The sequence below is a fragment of the Maniola hyperantus genome, chromosome 3, assembly GCF_902806685.2.
Source record: "Maniola hyperantus chromosome 3, iAphHyp1.2, whole genome shotgun sequence".
NCBI lineage: Eukaryota > Metazoa > Arthropoda > Insecta > Lepidoptera > Nymphalidae > Maniola > Maniola hyperantus.
In genome coordinates, this window is record NC_048538.1 from 14,523,041 (window position 1) to 14,543,646 (window position 20,606).

At 38.0% G+C, this 20,606-nt stretch overlaps 1 protein-coding gene across 2 annotated transcripts in view; it reads right to left on the reverse strand.

Annotated features, from left to right (window-relative positions):
* Window positions 1–7,577: 7,577 nt before the first annotated feature.
* w (eye pigment precursor family transporter white) overlaps window positions 7,578–20,606 on the reverse strand; it is a 29,272-nt gene continuing 16,243 nt past the window's right edge. For both annotated transcript variants that reach the window (XM_034984274.2, XM_069509419.1), the window contains exons 7-13: window positions 20,247–20,427; window positions 19,399–19,575; window positions 18,869–19,000; window positions 17,990–18,218; window positions 12,036–12,141; window positions 11,119–11,290; window positions 7,578–10,410 (exon numbers count right to left, since the gene is read on the reverse strand). In XM_034984274.2, coding sequence (XP_034840165.1) covers window positions 10,309–10,410; window positions 11,119–11,290; window positions 12,036–12,141; window positions 17,990–18,218; window positions 18,869–19,000; window positions 19,399–19,575; window positions 20,247–20,427 — 1,099 coding nt within the window. In that variant the 3' untranslated portion in view covers window positions 7,578–10,308. The remainder of the gene's footprint in view (window positions 10,411–11,118; window positions 11,291–12,035; window positions 12,142–17,989; window positions 18,219–18,868; window positions 19,001–19,398; window positions 19,576–20,246; window positions 20,428–20,606) is intronic.

Genomic DNA, 20,606 nt, shown 5'->3' on the forward strand with positions numbered 1-20,606 from the left:
CTTTTTTTATACAGTACAAGTTAGCCCCTTGACTGCAATCTCACCTGATGGTAAGTGACGAGCAGACGATGAAGTTGGGAGCGGGCTAACCTGGATGGAGTATGGCAGTTTTCATTAAACCCATAGTTACACCTTTGTTTCTACACGGCATCGTACCGGAACGCTAAATTGCTTGGCGGCACTGCTCTGCCGGAAGGGTGGTAACTAGCCCACCGGCCGAGGCCTTCCCACCAGACCAGACCAGAAATTTAGAATATTATAAAATTCCAAATCCCTGCCGGGAATCGAACCCGGGACCTCCCACTAATAAGACCTTAGCGCTTACACTGCGCCAGAGAGGTCGTCAAATTTGCTTGCAGATGGAGCTGCAATGAAGGCGGTTTGTAATCATCTTTAAATGCAAGGTGGTTTTTTTCTAACTCTGTACCAAATTTCACCAAAACGGTTGAAGGGTTGGGCCGTTTGAAAAGCTAGTAGACGGACAGACACACTTTCGCATTTCTATAAGTTAGTACTTATTCACTCTTCGTCAGTCTGTCCAGTATTGACGTGGCCCCTTGACTTTTGACGGTCACGAATTTATTAATTTGTAATTTCTTGTTTTTCTCGTTATTGTCAACCTTTAATAATTAGTTATTTTCACTAGCCCAAAGTAAAAAAATTAAAAAGTCATTAATATTCTTGTTAACAGAATTCATGTTTGAATGAAACCAGTAATAAATGCAAACGCACAAAGCGTGGCAAATATCTTAACAAGCATACTATATTAAAAGAACCTGTTTTAGTACATGGTACACTAACTTATGTAAGAGGCCTATAAAAGCAGTGATGTTGGAGGGGGGCGGGTTAGGGATTCAGTCCATGTACGCACCTTTAGCTTAGGATCTGCATTTTAAGCTATTAAATATCACTTGCCGTGAAGGAAACTTCGTGAAAAAAAACCTGCATGCCTGAGGTTTTCCATAATGTTCTCAAAGGTGTGTGAAGTCTGCCAATCCGCACTTGGTTGGCCCAAACTATTAAAATTTGGTGGGCATATAGAAACCGTGATAGCCTAGTGGTTAGAATAGAATAGAATAGATTTATTTTATTCAAGTAGATTATTACAAGTTCTTTTGAATCGTTAACTAGTTAAATTTCCTACTGGTTCGGAATGCCGTTCCTAACGAGAAGAACCCAGCAAAAAACTCGGCGGTTGCTCTTTTCAAGTCATCAATTTACAATATTATTATACCTACTGTACAAGCAATTGCAGCACCGTGCATTGCTGGAGCGAGTCAAATTCAAGCTTTCTTATCATTTACATAGTCTTCCACTGTATCATATGCTTTTTTTTTAAGAGCATACTTTTAATAGATTTTTTAAACTTGTGTAAAGGCAAGTATAAAATTAAGTTAAGACTTCAGCCTTCTATTTGGAGGTTCAACATAAAAAGCTGAACGTGGATTTTAGTTATTATTATTTTCTGGGTAGTGGTAACCTGAAGCCTGGTAAACCTGGTACAAAAAACCTGCATACTTCATTTCTAATTCAGAATCAATATCAGTAACCTTATTATAAATGCGAAAGTGTGTTTGTTTGTTGGTTTATTGGTTTGTTAATTTGTTGGATTGACGTGATTTTTTGCATGGGTATAGATAAAGACCTGGAGAGATGACATAGGCCACTTTTTATCCCGGAAAATCAAAGAGTTCCCACGGGATTTTTACCTAATTCCACGCGGACGTAGTCGCGGGCATCAGCTAGTATGTAATAATGGTGTAATTCAATGAACCGAAACCAAGTAGGTACTTACTAAAATTAGTGAAGTTTCAAATAAGAATAAAGGCGGATAAGAAATAGAGTAAAAAGAGCCGCTGAATTTTCCCAGCAAAAACGTTTTGCCAGGATACACAGGTGTTTTAGAAAATTTGAAGTAGGTGATTCGGAACTCCGAACTCATAAGGTGCGAGATCCCCACCACTAGAACCACTAGTACAATAGACGACAAGAAATATTGTACATCGACCTTTAGAATGAGATTTCGGCTTTGTAGAGCGCTGTCTCTGTCACTCATGCCTATGTGACGTTTTTGTCGGTCTCAAAGACAGAGACAATTCTCTACGAAACGATCTCTTTCTTGATAGGTCGATGTACACTTTTTCTGCCGCACTGTTTTTATATGAGTGTCCTAGATCATGTATTTAATACACATGCTAAGTAAGTATAAATTAAATCACAATTAAATTTCGAATTGACCTGATTTCGAACGAAATTTGAACAGTAGGTAGCGGCGGTTTACTTAAGGGTGCGAGGGGCGTCCCCGCGCCTCATACCCCGATTGCCATCTCGACCTGTTGGGTAAACTATACCTACTTACTAAAGTAGAGTGCTAGGAGCTAAAATACGTCACTTTTCCCAATACAATCCTATTTGGATTCCCTATAGAAACTAAAATTGCCTAAAAATAGAACATTCCCAATTTGCTCATTTAAATAATAGGTAAATGCAAATGATATTAGAAGAAATTTTTCTTCTAATTCATTCGGTAAATGGCATTATTTAAAATAATTTTTCAAAAAGTTGATATCCTGTTGCTGAGTTGCGGCTGACATTTTCAAAAATTTTTACACTTCCACCTGTGTCGCCGTTTGATATTTCGAAAAATCAAATTAAAAAGCTATGACCCTTAACAACCTAACCTATGTTATTTAAATAAGTTCAATAATAATAATGGCACGTGCCCAAAGATATTTTTAAGTAGGATGTCATTGAGTAGGTATAATATTATTATTATACCTACCATAGAGTTACGATACTATATTTTTATTACTAGCACCTACCACGTAGTCATCTTTTTTTTTTTTTTATTAAGATACAAGTTAGCCCTTGACTGCAATCTCACCTGATGGTAAGTGACGATGCAGTCTAAGGTAGGAGCGGGCTAACCTGGAAGGAGTATGGCAGTTTTTATTAAACCCATACACCTTTGGTTTCTACACGGCATCGGACCGGAACGCTAAATGGCTTGGCGGCACGGCTTTGCCGGTAGGGTGGTAACTAGCCACGGCCGAGGCCTCCCACCAGACCAGACCAGAAATTTAGAAATTATAAAATTCCAAATCCCTGCCAGGAATCGAACCCGGGACCTCCCTCTAATAAGACCACAGCGCTTACCACTGCGCCAGGGAGGTTGTATTGACTTCTCAAGGTTCCGTATCTCCAGCGAAAAAAGGAACCCTACAGGAGGATCATTTCCGTTGTTTTTTTGTCTGTCTGTCAAAACCGTCAACCGTCACCTTTCCCGAAAAATTAGAGTTCCGGATTTTTTAAATCATAAATCCACGCCGATGGAGTTGCGGGCGGCACCGATTCCGTTGTATTTCTCTAAACTAAATTTAGAGTATCTGCATCCTTTTCTTTTTAACAATGCTTAAAAGGTACAGAACATGAACTTTACATTTTACAAAGACTCTAAATTTTAGTGCACGCTATTATTACATTAGTAAGAAGAGAATGCGAATACTTACTCTAAAATTAGGTTGTGCTCAGAATCAGTACCAAATCTAACTAACAAATAACTAGGTTAGATCGTCCAAGCAAATAACTCATAATAAATCTACGAATAAGTACCTAATATCATTACGCCAACGCCAATATCATTTGCGCTATAAAAAAATTAATACCTACCCCGCGTGATTACGATACTTTTAGTATGCTCAGAGCCCGGTGCAAGAGACTTTTTTTAAATATTCAGATAGGTACGAGTTAGCCCTTGACTGCAATCACACCTGGTGGTTAGTGATGATGCAGTCTAAGATGGCAGCGGGCTAACCTGTTAGGGGTATGGCTTTCTTTTTAATTAAAACGCGGCATCGTACCGGTACGCTAAAGTGTTTGGCGGCACGGCTTTTCCGGTAGGGTGGTAACTGCCACGGCCGAAGCTTCCAGCGTCCAGCCTCCAGGAATCGAACCCGGGACCTCCCACTAATAAGACCACAGTGCTTATCAATGCGCCAGGGAGGTCGTCGATTTATGACTAAATGACTCTTTCGACTTATGAAAAAAATACTACTTTCACCATAATGCAGAAGAATCTTAAGAAGGTAACCCTAAAACATTTTGGAGGTACCTTAAGCTAAAAGGAATGTTAATTATGTACGCGATACTATGACCTATAATGGCGAAACTGCAAAAGACGGACGGACTTTAGAGCCTCAATAGCTCAACCGGTAAAGGAGTGGACTGAAAACCGAAAGGTCGACGGTTCAAACCCCGCCCGTTACACTATTGTCGTACCTACTCCTAGCACAAGCCTGGCGCTTAGTTGGAGTGGAAAAAGTAAAAAAAAAAAATATGTGACTTATCTGCTGCTGCCCTTTTACGGGTTGTGCCACACATGACATATTTGTTCCGGCGCTTCTTTTGCTTGAAGCGCGTTGGGCTTATGCTCAGGTGGAAGAAGCGTCGGAATAACCAGCTCTTAGTTTTAAGACGTGATGTGTGGCACAGTTTGGTTAATAAACGTGTTTTCTTTCTTTCTTTCGTTCTACATAGTAGGTACTAGTTGTCTGGGTAATAAGGGTATACCTAACAAATATCTGGCTGACACATTGAATGGCATTAGTAGGGCTTCGCGAACATCTCTCGCTAAGCCCCGGAAACTACCACGCCCACGGTGTCGCGGCTGTTAAGTGGGGCATCATTACGTAGAATGTCGATAGGTTTTGTGGTTCATTTGCTGTAAATTGTGAAAGCATTAAATACCTACTTTCCTTTAGCAAACGATTGCATAGGGCCTGTTTCAAAACCTTTAGATCATACATAGCGAAACCAATACCTAATCTATGCTTCAGATAAACTTTATCTAATGAATAAATTTGACGTTATGACAGTTTTTGTATTGGTAACCTGTCAAAATGACAAATTTATATGTTAGACTAGTTAATGCCCAAGACTTGTATTTCTTTATTTTCACGATTTTGGATATGTTAATACATAATATATAAAACGACAAGGTGACCTACTGATCTATCAACGAACAGCTCAAACTACTGGATCGGGCTATTACCACGTAGAAATTCGCTAAGAAGGGATTTTTGAATAGTCGACCCCTAAGGGGGTAAAATAGGGGTTTGAAATTCGTGTAGTCCACGCGGACGAAGTCGCGGGCATAAGCTAGTTTCTAATATTTTTATAGGTTGCATTGATGTGTATTAATGCAATAACCTATCACTGTATCATTGTACCCCAAACGACATTTTCAAAACTAGTAATGTAAATTAATTTAAAAAATGCATTAAAAATACATTCGGGATCCATTAATTAACATTTTGTATAATATAAATCTTTTTAGGATTGCATAGGAGATCGCTAAAATATTTCGACTCTTTGCATTATTTTTAAGTTAGATGCACTCAAAACAGGTTTATATAGGTGTTAAAATACAAACCTAACTAGATTTTGCTGGTATGTGCATAGTGGCGTGCAGGTCATAGAGGCATACATGCACTGCGTACCCCAGTTGTAATAGCTCAGCATATTTTTCATGATGACCTGCCAGTAAACAGGTTCCTACCTAACTAATGCCTACCCTGGCTTAAAAGTCTGTGGACGCCACTGTATGGGCAACACATGTTAAAGACATTTTAGCGTGCGTTGTCACGATTTAATGTGCCCCCTGTATCTAGCTGCCCCACTTCCCCCTATAGGTCGACTAGTTACCTACTCTTTAGAGCAAATTTTCCACTCTTCTTCTTATTCTCAATCCTTCACTCTTGACAGAGTGGTCGTGGCTATTGATTCTTCACTGCTGCTCCTGCCATCTCCCTCCAGCGACTTCTGTTGGTGGCATTACGTGCACACCGGTGACAGGCGTGTTCGTTGCGGGACGAATAGGGTCTCGGACTGTAGTAATATAATAACGCACGACCTTTCTGGCGCAGTGGTGAGCCCTGTGGTCTTAATAGTGGGAGGTCCCGGGTTCGATTCCTGGCAGGGGTTTGGAAGTTTATAATTTCTAAATTTCTGGTCTGGTCTGGTGGGAGGCTTCGGCCGTGGCTAGTTACCACCCTACCGGCAAAGCCGTGCCGCCAAGCGATTTAGCGTTTCGGTACGATGCCGTGTAGAAACCAAAGGGGTATAGGTTTAATAAAAACTGCCATACCCCTTCCAGGTTAGCCCGCTCCTACCTTAGACTGCATCATCACTTACCACCAGGTGTGATTGCAGTCAAGGGCTAACTTGTATCTGAATTTTAAAAAAAACGCAATTTTTTGTATAGCGGTAGTTTATGGGGCTAAAATTAATTATTATTAAAGAGACTAATTTTAAAAAATCACGAGTTTTATTCATTTTTCAAACAATTACCTAACGGAAAGCGATTAATGACGCCACATGGCGTACCTACATGACAAATATTTTTCAATTTTTTAAGTAGGTACTTAGGTAACTATGTTAAAAAATTGAAAAAATTGTCGTTTACGGATTGTGACGTCATTATTCACCTTCCGTACAGCATGACGTTCTTTAAAAATAAATAAAAATCATGATTTTTAAAAATATTTTCTTTAATAATGAATTCTAGCCTAGGGCTGCCATAATAGCTAAAAGGACGACCGGAACATCAATAACCTAACCCCATAAACCATACAAAAAATCACTTCATTTTATTACTTACTAGCTGATCCCCGCGGCTTCGCCCGCGTAGATTTAGGTTTTTAAAGATCCCGTATAGCCTATGTCACTCAGGAATAATGTAGCTTTCTACTGGTGAAAGAATTTTTAAAATCGGTTCAGTAGTTCTAAAGATTACCCCCTACAAACAAACTTAACGACATTACCTCTTTATATAATACAACGGGCCGTGCAGCAGAAATCGTAATATTTTAATTTCGCCATAACTTCAAAACCAAACGTCCAATTTTAATCATTCAAAGACCAAATATTATCTCCATAAACTGTTCTTAGTGATGAAATCATTTATTTTGATAAGGATTAATAGCATGAGTAAAATAAACGCGTTTAAATGTAGTCCAAAAAAAATTCAAGATTTTTAAATAAAAAAATGGTTGCTGTGCCTCACTCGACATAGATGGGTATAGTGTGTCGCGGACTTTTTTGTAGATATTTATAAGATCTACAATTAATTAGAACATTTTATGGTTCTATCTTTTATAGTTTAGGCAGCGTACGCAAAATAAGTAACTTTTCTGGTTGATTTTTTACACCTTGTGTCCGAAAAACCCAAATATCTTACGTAACCCTATTTTTTTCCAAATAAAATATAGCCTATGTTACTCGTGGATAATGTAGCTTTCGAATGGTGAAAGAATTTTTAAAATCGGTCCAGTAGTTTTTGAGCCTATTCAGTACAAACAAACAAACAAACAAACAAACAAACAAACAAAGTTTTCCTCTTTATAATATTAGTGTAGACTACAGTCCAAAGTGCATAATATTGACGTTTCTGAGTGTGTACACCCTGGGGTGGCTGTTTTAGGATAATAAACGAAATAAGCCTAATTAAACCTAGTAAAATTATACTTAGGTGCTTATTCTCAGGCTTACTTAATTATAATAAAAGAAACAAATAAATTTTCTGCAACTTTATTTATAAACAACTTTATTTTCTTACAACAATTAAGTATTAGGTATAGTTATGTATAGGAGTTACGACATACATATTAATAGAGTAGGTAGGTCAGCAATAAATGGCTCATAATTTTTCTTACATTGAGCAAATTTAATAAATTAATAATAAATGTATACCTTTTTTTTCCGCTGGGAAATGCTTTTACGCATCCTCACCGGAAGAAACGGGCAGGTATACCTACTTATTATGACAATAATTAAACTATTTTTTATGAAATAGGGATAGATAAGCATTGATTTATTCCGGCAGGTTATAATGAAAAATAAACATTGATTTATTACAATGAGGGTAAGAAGTGCATTTATGCCTCTATGAGCTGCACGCCACACTTATGTAGTGTTGCAGTATAGTGTATAAAAATGTTTTTCTAGGTGCAGTACACGAGCGGGCATGCGTCCACCTATTGGGATGTATGACTGAAGTAGTAAAGATCTAAGTACCTAAAGATAGACTTTCTTAGACTTCATAGACTACGTGACACTTGCGTGGCGACACTTGCACTGTACTGATTGGTATATAAATGTAGCTGTATTGAGAGCAGGGTTTAAAGTTTAAACAAACGTTTAAAACTATTAAGTTAAAACAACCAGTTTTAAACATGTTTTAATCCTGTTTTAAATAAAAAATGTTTTTTCCAACCCTGATGGAGAGCATAATATGAGGTGAAAGACCGCGACGCGCGACACTTTGCATAAGATGGCCCGTATCTCTGTCGCGCGTCTAGTAGCGTCTAGTACTACCACTTTTATAAGTTGCTGATGTACCTGCGCAGAAATTTTATTTTAGAATAACTGACCCGCCCCGGCGTCGCTCGGGTGGAATTTAGAAAATAGAGGTGGGGGTTGAATTTCCAAAAATCCTGAAACACGTATTTCTTCATTTGTGACCGACAACCCAAATACCAATTTTCATGCAAATAATTTGAAAAATGACGTACTTTCGTACAAACTTTCATCCCCTATTTAACCCACTTAGGGGTAGAATTTCGAAAAATCCTTTCTTAGTGGATACCTACTCTTTACAAAGAACACGCCCTCAAAATTTCATGTCTCTAAGACCAGCGGTTTAGGCTGTGCGTTGATATATATGTCAGTCAGTCAGTCAGTCACTCAGGACTTTGAATTTTATATATACAGATGGCGCGAAAATATCACAGCCAATCATAGCACGCATCCGCATGCTATTGGGGTTTGCCTACGCGCCATGTTTTGTACGCGCGAATTAAGAGCGAGGTAGCACGAGTATCTGTTGTTATTGCATTTAAAATCTTAACTTCAAGCAATAAGGTTTATATTTGGTTTTAGTCTGCGCTAGGTTGCGCTTTTCTGCGCTAACGAATTTTGGTGATGCCACTTATAAATGTGTTAGTACTTTACTGTAAAGTCTACCTTAATTTGTTATGAAAAGAAATCTAAATATATAAAAGGAAACGGTGATTGACTGACTGACTGAATGATCTATCAACGCGCAGCTCAAACTACTGGACGGATCGGGCTGAAATTTGGCATGCAGATAGCTATTATGACGTAGGCATCCGCTAAGAAAGGATTTAAAAAAAAATCAACCCTTAAGTTGGTGGAATAGGGGTTTGAAATTTGTATATTCCACGTGGACGAAGTCACGAGCATGAGCTAGTTATATCTAAATTAGGCCTCTTAAAACGATCTCTATCAGTTTATTAATTATACAGATTTGCGATCGTTTATCAGAGTTTATCAACAAACTTGTACTTTGATTGTCACTAGGTAATAAGAATTAAATTATTTTACTTACTTTTTTACTTATTTTTATAAAGCTGAACGCACATGTGTAAGAAGCATTGCGCCACACTACATCATCATCATCATCATCGTCAATCGATAGGAAGACGTCCATGTTAGACATGGATCTTTAGTAAGACTCCCACACGTCACGATCTTGCACCGCCTGAATCCAGCGGCTCCCTGCGACTCTTTAGATAGATAGGTAGACTGTAAGCAGATGATACGAAATGGAGCATTGTCTACTTGTTTCTTGCTATGATATTTTGCGTGTACTTACTAATTATTGGCCCGGACTAGAAACCTGGAATTGCAAGGTTTTTTCTCTTTTTTCTATATTTTTCGCGACAAAATGTAGCTATTGTGAGGTACGAGTACTGAGTAGCCTATTTCCAATGTCTATCTCAGGAATGCAAGCACTTATATCCGCAAGATCGGTGTGCGTTGCATAGAATTAAAAGGTAGATATAATAACATTTTCCCTATCTATTAGGTGTAGACAAAAATGAATCAACGAAAAATGTATAAGTACTATGTACGCGCATAACTTCCGAACGACTGCACAAATTGGATAATTCTTTTTTTTGTGTTCGTTATTTGCAGGACAAGGTTTGTATGAAAGAAAATTGTTGGAAAATCCACGGAAAAAATCAGGTCCCGGGACGCGGGCGAAGTCGCGGGTAGCAGCTAGTTTATAATAAATGACACAAGCTCGTGATTTGACATCGTACCGTACTCGTATTTTAGCAAATTAACGTAACTTGGATTTTTCGACATGAAAATTTACACTCAGTACCCTGAGTGTTTCAAGGTTACAGGGTGACAAACAGATAGACATGTGCATTTATTCCCCATGGTAGGCGAAGTGCACGCCACTGATCAGAACTCAGTAGGTTTTGTTTGTGCTAAAGGCCGCTACTTCCCGCGGCGCGTGCGCCACAGTAGAGCGAAGTACGCGAGCAGACGGAACCCGATGAACAGCAGGACCATGTTGACCACGTCCATCGTGAAGTCTTTCTGTAAATGTAAAAAAAAAATCATCAGAAATATATAAAACACGCGGAAAACTAACTTAACTTGCGAAAGACTAAGATCGTGAGTGATTTCCATTATACATATATCACACAACGGCTTTACTCACGTGTTAAGTCGACGACGTTAGCTCGCCTAACACGTGAGTAAAGCCTTTGTGTGATATAGATCTAACTTAAATAGATTCAGGTATCTATTTAATTTAGGCGAAATATCTATGAGTTGAAAATGAAAGTCGTCGAATAATGAATGTTTCCAATGATTCTATTCGGTGGATTCTATCCTCATAAGAAGGCTCAAAGTCAAGAGCGGCTGTGGAAAGAGGTGGGCTTAGAGTATCTCCACGCAATCAAATTAGGATTAATTAACGACTACGGCTGGGCCTAAGCAGCACAAAGCGGAGGTGTTCTATGGAGATTCTTGTACCTAAGACACTTATGTACCGGGACAGTCTGTTTGGTCGAGACGACGATGTTAACTAAAATACCATCAACTAAGTGTTTTCACCTCGGAAAAGCTAAGCGTAGTCAACACCATATCTCCACTGGCAGGGCAGGTGAAGTTCTCCCTGGTACACGCGATGGTCTCCACGCCAGACCATTGGTTGATCAGCAGTGCTTCGTTTCCGTACCGGAACCACGACAGGTACGACATCTAACCCAGGTAGGATGATAGGGAGTCAACTATCCTTACCTCGGAAAAGCTAAGCGTAGTCAACACAACATCCCCACTGGCAGGGCAGGTAAAGTTCTCCCTGGTACACGCAATGGTCTCCACGCCAGACCACTGGTTGATCAGCAGCGCTTCGTTGCCGTACCGAAACCACGACAGGTACGATATCCAGCCCAGGTAGGGAGGTACGGATCTGGAATAAAAATTATAATTTTATCGTCGCGTGCATTAAAAAGTATAAGTTTGTTCTGAGAGCTGAGTAAAATGTTCGCAGAGATCTTAAGTGTGTGTGAAGTTGTGTAGAAACAAATTAGAAGACACGCAGCCGCGCCTTATATGTATCTGGACAATACTATACTGAGTATATTATACTGAACTGTGTACACTGTCGGACGTAAGTCGGTCGTAACCTTGAGGTGCCTTGAGCAGTCAGACGTCTGAGACATAATATTATCTCGCGAAACAACTGCGCTACTGTGCAGTGTCCATACCTATCAGACGCGACAGTCAGCCGCGTTTTACGGATGCGTCCCATAGTTTATTTCACGCTTTACTTTATTGGTGCAGAAAAATAACTTGTATGGGTACCTAGGGAAAGTCACCAGGCTTCATCAAATGTTTTGATTCTTTTTAAGCTCTTCTATTAAAGCTATGGTAGCAGAAATGTAGCTATGCTACGCCGCAATGATGAAATCTAATCTAATATTTCACCCATATCAGAGCTAGTAAAACTATCACTAGCTTTTTTTTGCTATCAATTTTTTCTTGTAATTTTAGTTTATTTATTAAGTACTTAGTTGTTTCAAGATTTTAAAGATCTATAAAATTAACTAGGTACTTAAGTGCACACAAAAATTAAAAACACTTTAAAGACAATTTTGCTACTAGACTTTTTAAATTAATGATACTTATTGATTACGACAAAATAAGGTTCTTACCCTGAGTTAAGGAAGAATCCTCCGAACAACATGAAGGGGATGATGATGGGCGGGCCCACAGAAGCGGCCATGCTCACACTGCTGCTTGCGCATGATATCAGGTAACCTGGAACAAATACAAACAATTAATTACTTACTCAGCAACATCATGATTAAATGATTAAATAATTATTATCAAAGCACGCATATTCTTAAAATACCCCAGATTCTTATCGACAGACTATACGTATCTATGTCTTCACTATCATCATCCATTCCATAGCCAGTCCTCTACTGACCACGTGTTTTCTCTCGGAATGAGAAGGTATATCTATCTAGTCCACCGCGCTGGCCACATTAGCCACATTGAGAACATTTTGAAAGCAAGTGATATTTAATAACTTAACCGATTTCGATGAAATTTGGTACAGAGTTAGCTTACATCCGGGAAGGATGTAGGTACACATTTTTATCCCGGAAAATTAAAAGTTCCTACGAGATTTGTAAAAACTTAAATCCACGCGGACGAAGTCGCCGGCATCATCTAGTAATTAAATATTTATGGAACCGACATGGGTAATATTGCATCATAATAATAAAATTATTTAATAATATTATTATTAACGATTGCGGATGGTCAAGCCATTATTGATCAAGAAAATTAAGTAGGTAAGTACCTAAGTAAGTAAAGAAAAATGACATTATCGAAAGGCAACGAAGTCATTAAATGAAATTTTACAAAAAATCTTAATTAGGTGGGTACCTACAGCAATAGGAACATTGATAGTAATTAAATTATTTTTAGAAACGGACCACGTTAGTCGTTAACCGCTGTCGATATTAAAATACAGAGACTCTTTGATGTATTTACAAATAATGGTCGGTGCATTATCTGTTTAGTTCAGAGAAAAAAAAAATATCTACGGTCAAGTTAGGTACCTAATACCCACAGAAGATAAATGTACAAAGGCGGGCTTATAGTACTTTAATTTAAAAGATATACGCAAACGCGTCCCATCTTAGGCCACATCATCACTTTCCATCAGATGTTATCGTGGTCAAGCGTGCGCCTATAATGAATTTAAAAAAAAGATATACTTATCTTCCAATTGAGTCTAAAAAACACTCCTAGGACCAGAGTTGTTTAAGTACTAAGCCATAAAGTCCAGCAGAATGGACTAAATGGAATGGACTCAAGCTGACTGATGTGTACAGTCCCTGACACAGTCCGTGACAGGTTGAGATGGCAATCTGGGTGTGAAGCGGGGGACGCCCCGCACACCCGCACGTCACCCGCGCTCGCCCTCACCGGGTTAATGGACCGTTCCGTTTTGATGGACAGTTAGTGTGATTGTCAAACAATCCGGGGAAAAAATCTGTTAAAATGCTTGGGCTGTATAGGAATTGAGTTAGAAGCACTTGTGAAAGTTTACTTGATTAAAAAAGATTTTTGTTTTATTTCTTTATTTTATTAATAGAAGAAGATTGGAAGAGGTTGGATTTCGTCTAATGAAATGAAACTTATTTCTAATTGAAATTGAAACTTGTTATTTACGATGTACGTTTATTCAAAAAAGTTTACTAGTTCAAAGCTTTACGTATTTGTAATCATTAGGTGAGGGCCAATTTCGAGAAAGAGGTCAGCCGCCGAATCCAACTCGGATGGGCTGCGTTCGGGAAGCTTCGAGATGTGTTCTTGTTCAAAATTCCTCAGTGGTTGAAGACCAAAGTCTTCGAACAGTGCATGTTGCCAGTGATGACATAACCATCCGAGATATGGTCGCTAACTATGGGCCTCATAAGAAAGCTCCGAGTCACTCAGCGGGCGATGGAGAGAACTATGCTTGGAGTTTCTCTACGTGATCAAATCAGAAATGAGGAGATCCGTAGAAGAACTAGAGTAACCGACATCAACGGGTTACCAAACTGAAGTGGCAATGGGCAGGGTACATAGTTCGAAAAACCGATAGACGTTGGGGTCCCAAGGTGCTGAAATGGCAACCTCGCACCGGAAGACGCAGTGTTGGAAGACCCCCCCACTAGGTGGACGGATGACATCAGACGAGTCGCAGGGAGCCGGTGGAATCAGGCGGCGCAAGACCGTGGCGTGTGGAAGTCTCTACAAGAGATGATGTCCAGCAGTGGACGTCTATCGGTTGATGATGATGAGGGTAGGGCGCTTTTACGTATATATACATAATTATTATGGAGATCAGCTGCTATATGCCTAACTGAATGTAACAAAATAGAACACCGTAGAAAGTTTTATGGAAAGATGGCTTATTATTTAATTCAACTTATGCACTAAATAAGTTTATACTTGTACTTTCTATGCAAAGCATGTTTCTGCGGTGTTTTTGCTACACTAATAAATCCAAATTACACTTAAGAAGTTTATAGATGCATGTTGAATCCATTGAATAAGCTGCGTGCTTGAAATACCTAGCTACGCTAATGATGATAGATATATGGCTGATGGTCGTAGGAAGATAAATGGTTTATTGTCATTGACATTAAAGTTGCGTAAGATTGCACCACAGTTGGAAATAATAAATATCTACCTAGATAATAATATGTATAATTATGTACTAGGTAACTGTACCTTTACTAAATATTATATATTATTTCTTTAAGTTAATTTCGAAGTTAGTACAGTAAAATACAGGCTTATTTTAAGCTAAGGGTGTACGCACGCAAAATATCGTCATCGAAATACATTCGTCTACCACAATAGGATCGGCATACTAAAGCACGTATAAGTCATAAAAACTTTTTTTTTATACCAATAACATTCATTTATTTTAAAACACCGTCTGACTAAAGTAAAGTCAAAGCCATGCGTTTCAATTTGAACTCTAATGAACGCAGCTTTTCAACCTTATCATCATTCTCTTCACACCTTGTGAAGAGAATGATGATAAACGACATAGGATACATAAAAGTTATTGCACTTTGTTGGTTTAAAATATGACTTAGTTGCGTACTTATCTCTTGCCAGTAGGTATGTTGCAGCCAAGCGCTAGTCTATAAATTTAAAAAAAACTTGTATGCCCTATAAAAGCTTTTCATAGATTTCAAGTGAACTACTAAACTTTTGCGGATAAAAAAGTTGGTCGTGTGTACTTGCCCTAAAGAAACTTGCAAGTGATACAGTTACCAACTGACCCAGATCTAAATCCGCAACACACATCAATGATTAGTACCTATGACCCAAGTCTGTGCGTATATTAGTTTACAAGGCTCATTTTCATTAGACATTCCATTGAAACCGATATCTGAATAACCCACAAACTATACTGCTTTGCCACAAACTGCGGTCCGCAACATTTGATACCACGTGTGTGACTGTGTACCAGAGAGTTGGCATACCTATAGAATACTAGAGGCTAATATATTTCGCCAACAACGCTCAACCTGACTTCACAAGAAGACCTGTATACAGTACTTACAGAGATAGCAGATTTATAGAGCATTGTCCCTGTCGTCGAAACCGACAAAATGTCATATTGGTATGCGTGACAGAGACAACGCTCTACAAATCCAAAATGTCATTCTAAAGGATGATGTAAATTACTTTCTGCCGGGTACTGTAGGTCTGTTTATAATATCGTTAACAAAACGTACCTAATTCTTATGATGTTATACCAAAAGCAAAACAGATATCAGCATTACAAGTTCATCTACTGAGCACGGATCGTTTCTTAGACTAAAAAGGATACACCGCGCCGCTGGCTAAGTACGGATTGTAAAACTTCACCCACCTTTGAAAATATTATAAGGGTTTCTCAGGCTTGCAGGTTATTTAAATGCACACACAAAGGAATATATATATATATCTGTTCCCAGGAAGCAAGCTGTTTCTGTTACGAATTTCATCAGAATCGGATAAACAGATGGGCCGTGAAGAGGAAGTAGTTAAAGAGACATAATTCCGTATTTATTAATAATATACTTTATACTATAATATAATCGTATGGATATGGATTTATTTCAAAATATTTATTTATTCCAATATTTGTCTTTGGGGTGCTTTTGACCTATGATGAATGAGGCCTGCACCTCTATTACCTATCTGTAACTCAATGACATTGACCTTATTTAGTCACAATTTCGTAATAAATTACGTCAGGCCAGAGCCCTTCGCCTTCGAAATATTTGAACGCCAATTTAGATCTTACTAGATTGTATAATTTTATTTCTCATCAATATGCATGGAAGGTTTAAAAATAACAAGATTGTTTGAAGTCAGTGAATAACATTCGGCATATTTTCTTACTGCTTATTTTGGAACTAGCTTATGCTCGCGACTTCGTCCGCGTGGACTACACAAATTTCAAACCCCTATTTCCCCCCCTTAGGGGTTGAATTTTCCAAAATCCTTTCTTAGCGGACGCCTACGTCATAATAGCTATCTGCATGCCAAACTTCTGCCCGATCCGTCTAGTAGTTTGAGCTGTGCGTTGATAGATCAGTCAGTCAGTCAGTCAGTCAGTCAGTCAGTCAGTCAGTCAGTCAGTCACCTTTCCCTTTTATATATTTAGATATTATTCTAATCAACTAAAGAAACTATTATTATCATACCTAAGTACTAGGTATGATAATAATATTATGTTTCGTCAATATTAACGGATAGATACCTACTTAGATATAAACTGTACCTACGCTGTAATTTAAAAGTAGTATTAAAGATCAATGTGAATGTCTGATGAAGACCTTAATGGCCTTTAATGATGCCTTAACGTTGGTTTAGTTAAAAATTATACCTACATTCACATAATTTCATAGATTTGAAGCCAGTTTAGGATTTTAAACCTATTAAGTATCTACTCAATATACGTCTTACTGCTCAATATCACTTTGTTGTGTAATAAAAATACCTGCTATGATATTGTAATTAATAGGCTTATATTTTATGACTAAAATGTTCTCAACATTATGGAAATACTGGTTCTTCAATTGATTATATTAATAGCACGAGCATAACACATTGCCTACTTATCAATGTTATAGACTTATGAATCGTTACGTAGGTTTAATAACTAGGCTGTCGAGTGCTTAACAGACAGGTTAACGATCAATAACTTGAAGATTAATACTGAATGAATTACTAAGTTCTATTTTACGTATTTTGATGAGTAATACAGATGTAGGTACAATCTGTAGACGTGTCTTTGAAATCGATTTCCATTCACATTTAAAGCTTAGACCATTTGACCTGTTCGTCCGGATGTGATGTGAGACATTTAATTTAGATAGGACACAATTTAATGGTGTGTAGGATATAAATGAGACTGACAACTGACACGATCGTTTTGACAGTGACTAATCAGACTATCCGTAAATTGTCAATCAATTACTTAGCAATATATCAGTACCCTTATTATAAATGCGAAAGTGTGTTTGTTAGATGGTTTGTTGGTTTATTGGCTTGTTGGTTTGTCCTTCACGTCGCACCGGTGCAACGGATTGACGTGATTTTTTACATGGGTATAGATAAAGACCTGCGGAGTGACATAGGCTACTTTTTATCCCGGAAAATCAAAGAGTTCCCAAGGGATTTTCAAAAACCTAATTTCACGCGGACGAAGTCGCGGGCATCAGCTAGTTAATTATAAAATAATTTCCGATACATTTTTTGACAAAGCAGTGTTTCTCAAGATAGCTCTAGATTTGTGTAGTTATGAGTTATGACGTACCTAAGTATTTACATAATATTTTACGAGCATATAAATATTTCTAGTGCAGGATATCAGGCCTATCATGTAAAAGGCAATGGTACTTGGAACCAAGTAGACAAAGGCGAAGATAACTTTTAAAATAACTAGGATTCTTAAAGAACCTTGTCAACGTTGGTAATGAGCGCATTCAAACCAAAGCAATAAAAATTTCTCGGCACTTGAGTTGAAGCTGATCATGATATTGATGACTTCTTGGTTTTCTTCTTAAAAGAAAAGGATAACTTAAGATAAACTTACCAAACGAAGTCGCAACGTTGGTGATAAGAGCAGCCAAGCCCGAAGCAATCAAGAATCTCTCCGGAGCGGGGTTGAGGCCTATCATGTAATAGGCTATTGTGGTGAAGACAAGTGGTATGGTTGCAAACACCGGCGCCTCGGCTAGCGTCTTCGAGAGGAAGTACACGTCTGCGCGGTACATCCCTGAATGGTGCTCACGGATGAATATTGGCAGCTCTGAGCAGAATACCTGATAAAAACATACTGCTATTAAATTAATATATGGCGATTCAAGACGCAGCGAGCGAGCAGGTATCTTAAGAGACCTGAATTTTGTATGTTAGAAAGTTAAGTTTAAATTAAACGATATCTTTAGAACGATATATTTAATGACGGGTGTATAACTTTGATTATAAAGAGCAACCGCCGAGTTTCTTGCTGGTTCTTCTCGTTAGGAAAGGCATTCCGAACCAGTGGTAGATGCATCCGACTATTTGAAAGTACTTGTAAAAGTTTATTTGAATAAAAAAGATTTTTATTTTTATTTATTTTATTTTATTAGGCAGTTACTGAAGTACGCGGAGAGTATTACATGAACAGGTCATTCAATGTTCTCAGCTTACATTCAAAATCATTTAATTGTTTATCGTTCCGTATTTTGTGTCTTCTTGTGTTTGCATTGAAATTTATAATTATCATGTAGTTAGTATAAGTGGCACTGCCGTTCCAATTAGATGTAAAATAAATAAATAAATCTTTGTAAACTTCAAACATCATGCTGTTAACTTCAGTCACGACTAGTTTAGTATCGTATCCACCCTTCAGCCAGTGGAAGGATAGCTAGTTTGAATTAAACTTTATCATAAGAAAGACATTAGATCTGAAAAACTTAGAACTTACATTAATAACAGCAAATATATTCTGGAACGTCATGTTGGTAAGGAACATGAAGATGGCCCCGTTGATGTTCATTACGCCGTCTTGATCCAAATGTTGCCCAAAGTAAATTACGCCGATAAGAATTGATACCATCTGAAATAAGAAATTGAATTCACATATAGATTTTAACAAAACATAGTGTTTAAAATCAGGTACATAATCTAACAAATAACAATAACATAAAAAAATTACACAAACGTTAAAGATAATATAGTAGCCGGCAGGAAATATTATACATCGGCCAATTTCGTAGAGCGTTGTCTCTGTCGTTGAGACCCACAAAACGTCACATAGGTATGAGTGACAGAGACAACACTCTACGTAGCTGAAATCTCGTTCGAAAGGTCGATGTACAATGGCTAGTGTAATTAATCGTCAGAGACAAAGAAGTATTCTAATTAAATAAATAGAATTAGAGAAAAAAACAAAACAAGAAAATCAAGCACAAACGACACGGCAATAGAAAAAGTGAGTTTAAAAAATATACTTACAATCGTTTGTAAAAAGCGGACTTTGATAAGCATAGGTTCTTTCGTAACAGAAAGCCATGATCTCCACAGCACTGCTCGGAACTGTGCCCACCAGGAGGCCTTGTATGGGGAACGACGAGACCGCATCGCAACCGCGTTAGACCAGGCAGAGTCGGCCCAACCGGAGGAAATTTTACGCTGCAATGAAATTATACCTTCAAATGATAATTTAGGTATTAAGCTACACGATACATAGAGATCATGCTATGCATCTTTTTCATCCAATGAAAAAAACTCAACAAGAAACCACAAGCTTAATTCGCTAAAATCCACCAAAACATTTTCCATTTTACAGTTTTATTATGATTAATAAAAAAAATTATGAAGAATTAATTTTGTGGTTGCTTGTATATCATGAACTTTCGTAAGTTCTGCCTGCATTTATCCAACAATGCTCGCAACTATGTCCGCGTGGACTACACAAATTTCAAACCCCTATTTCACCCCTTTAGGGGTTGAATTTTCAAAATCCTTTCTTAGCGGATGCCTACGTCATAAAAGCTATCTGCATGCCAAATTTCAGCCCGATCCGTCCAGTAGTTTAACCTGTGCGTTGATAGATCAGTCAATCAGTCACCTTTTGTATATTTAGATTCTATAAGCACGGCGTAAATTAATTACCAGTAACCACCCGGTTTTCGATGATCATTGTACGATCCAATTCCTGAGGATTATCGAGTTATGTGCAAGTAAAACATGCATAGAGTCGAGTGTGACAGAGTCTATGTATCCTCCTATTAACTTCGTGGAAATAGAAAGTTGTTAAATATTTTTTTAAAGATTTGAACTACATATACCAAACAACTCACCTCATGATACATGGCATTTTCAGCTTCAGCAGCTATTTTGCATCCTAGTTCTGATTTGGCGAAAGCAGTGCAGACGGTATCGATAGTATGTCGAGTGGTTTCTTCCCGACCTGGTATGCCGGCCAGGAGTTGAATGTAGTGGTCTGCTGGGTTATAATTCGCAGGACATGCTGCCCCAAGTCTAAGGAAACATAGTAATTTATCAACTTCTGCTGTCTTAAGAATATTTGCCGAAGAATCAAATCTTTTTTCTTTCTAGTCGTTCGTTTCTTCGATGCTACTGAATTAACGTACCTACTATTTTCATAGCAGATTCGGAGACATCAGAAAGAAACCTAGACTTATTTCAGAAAAAGATCT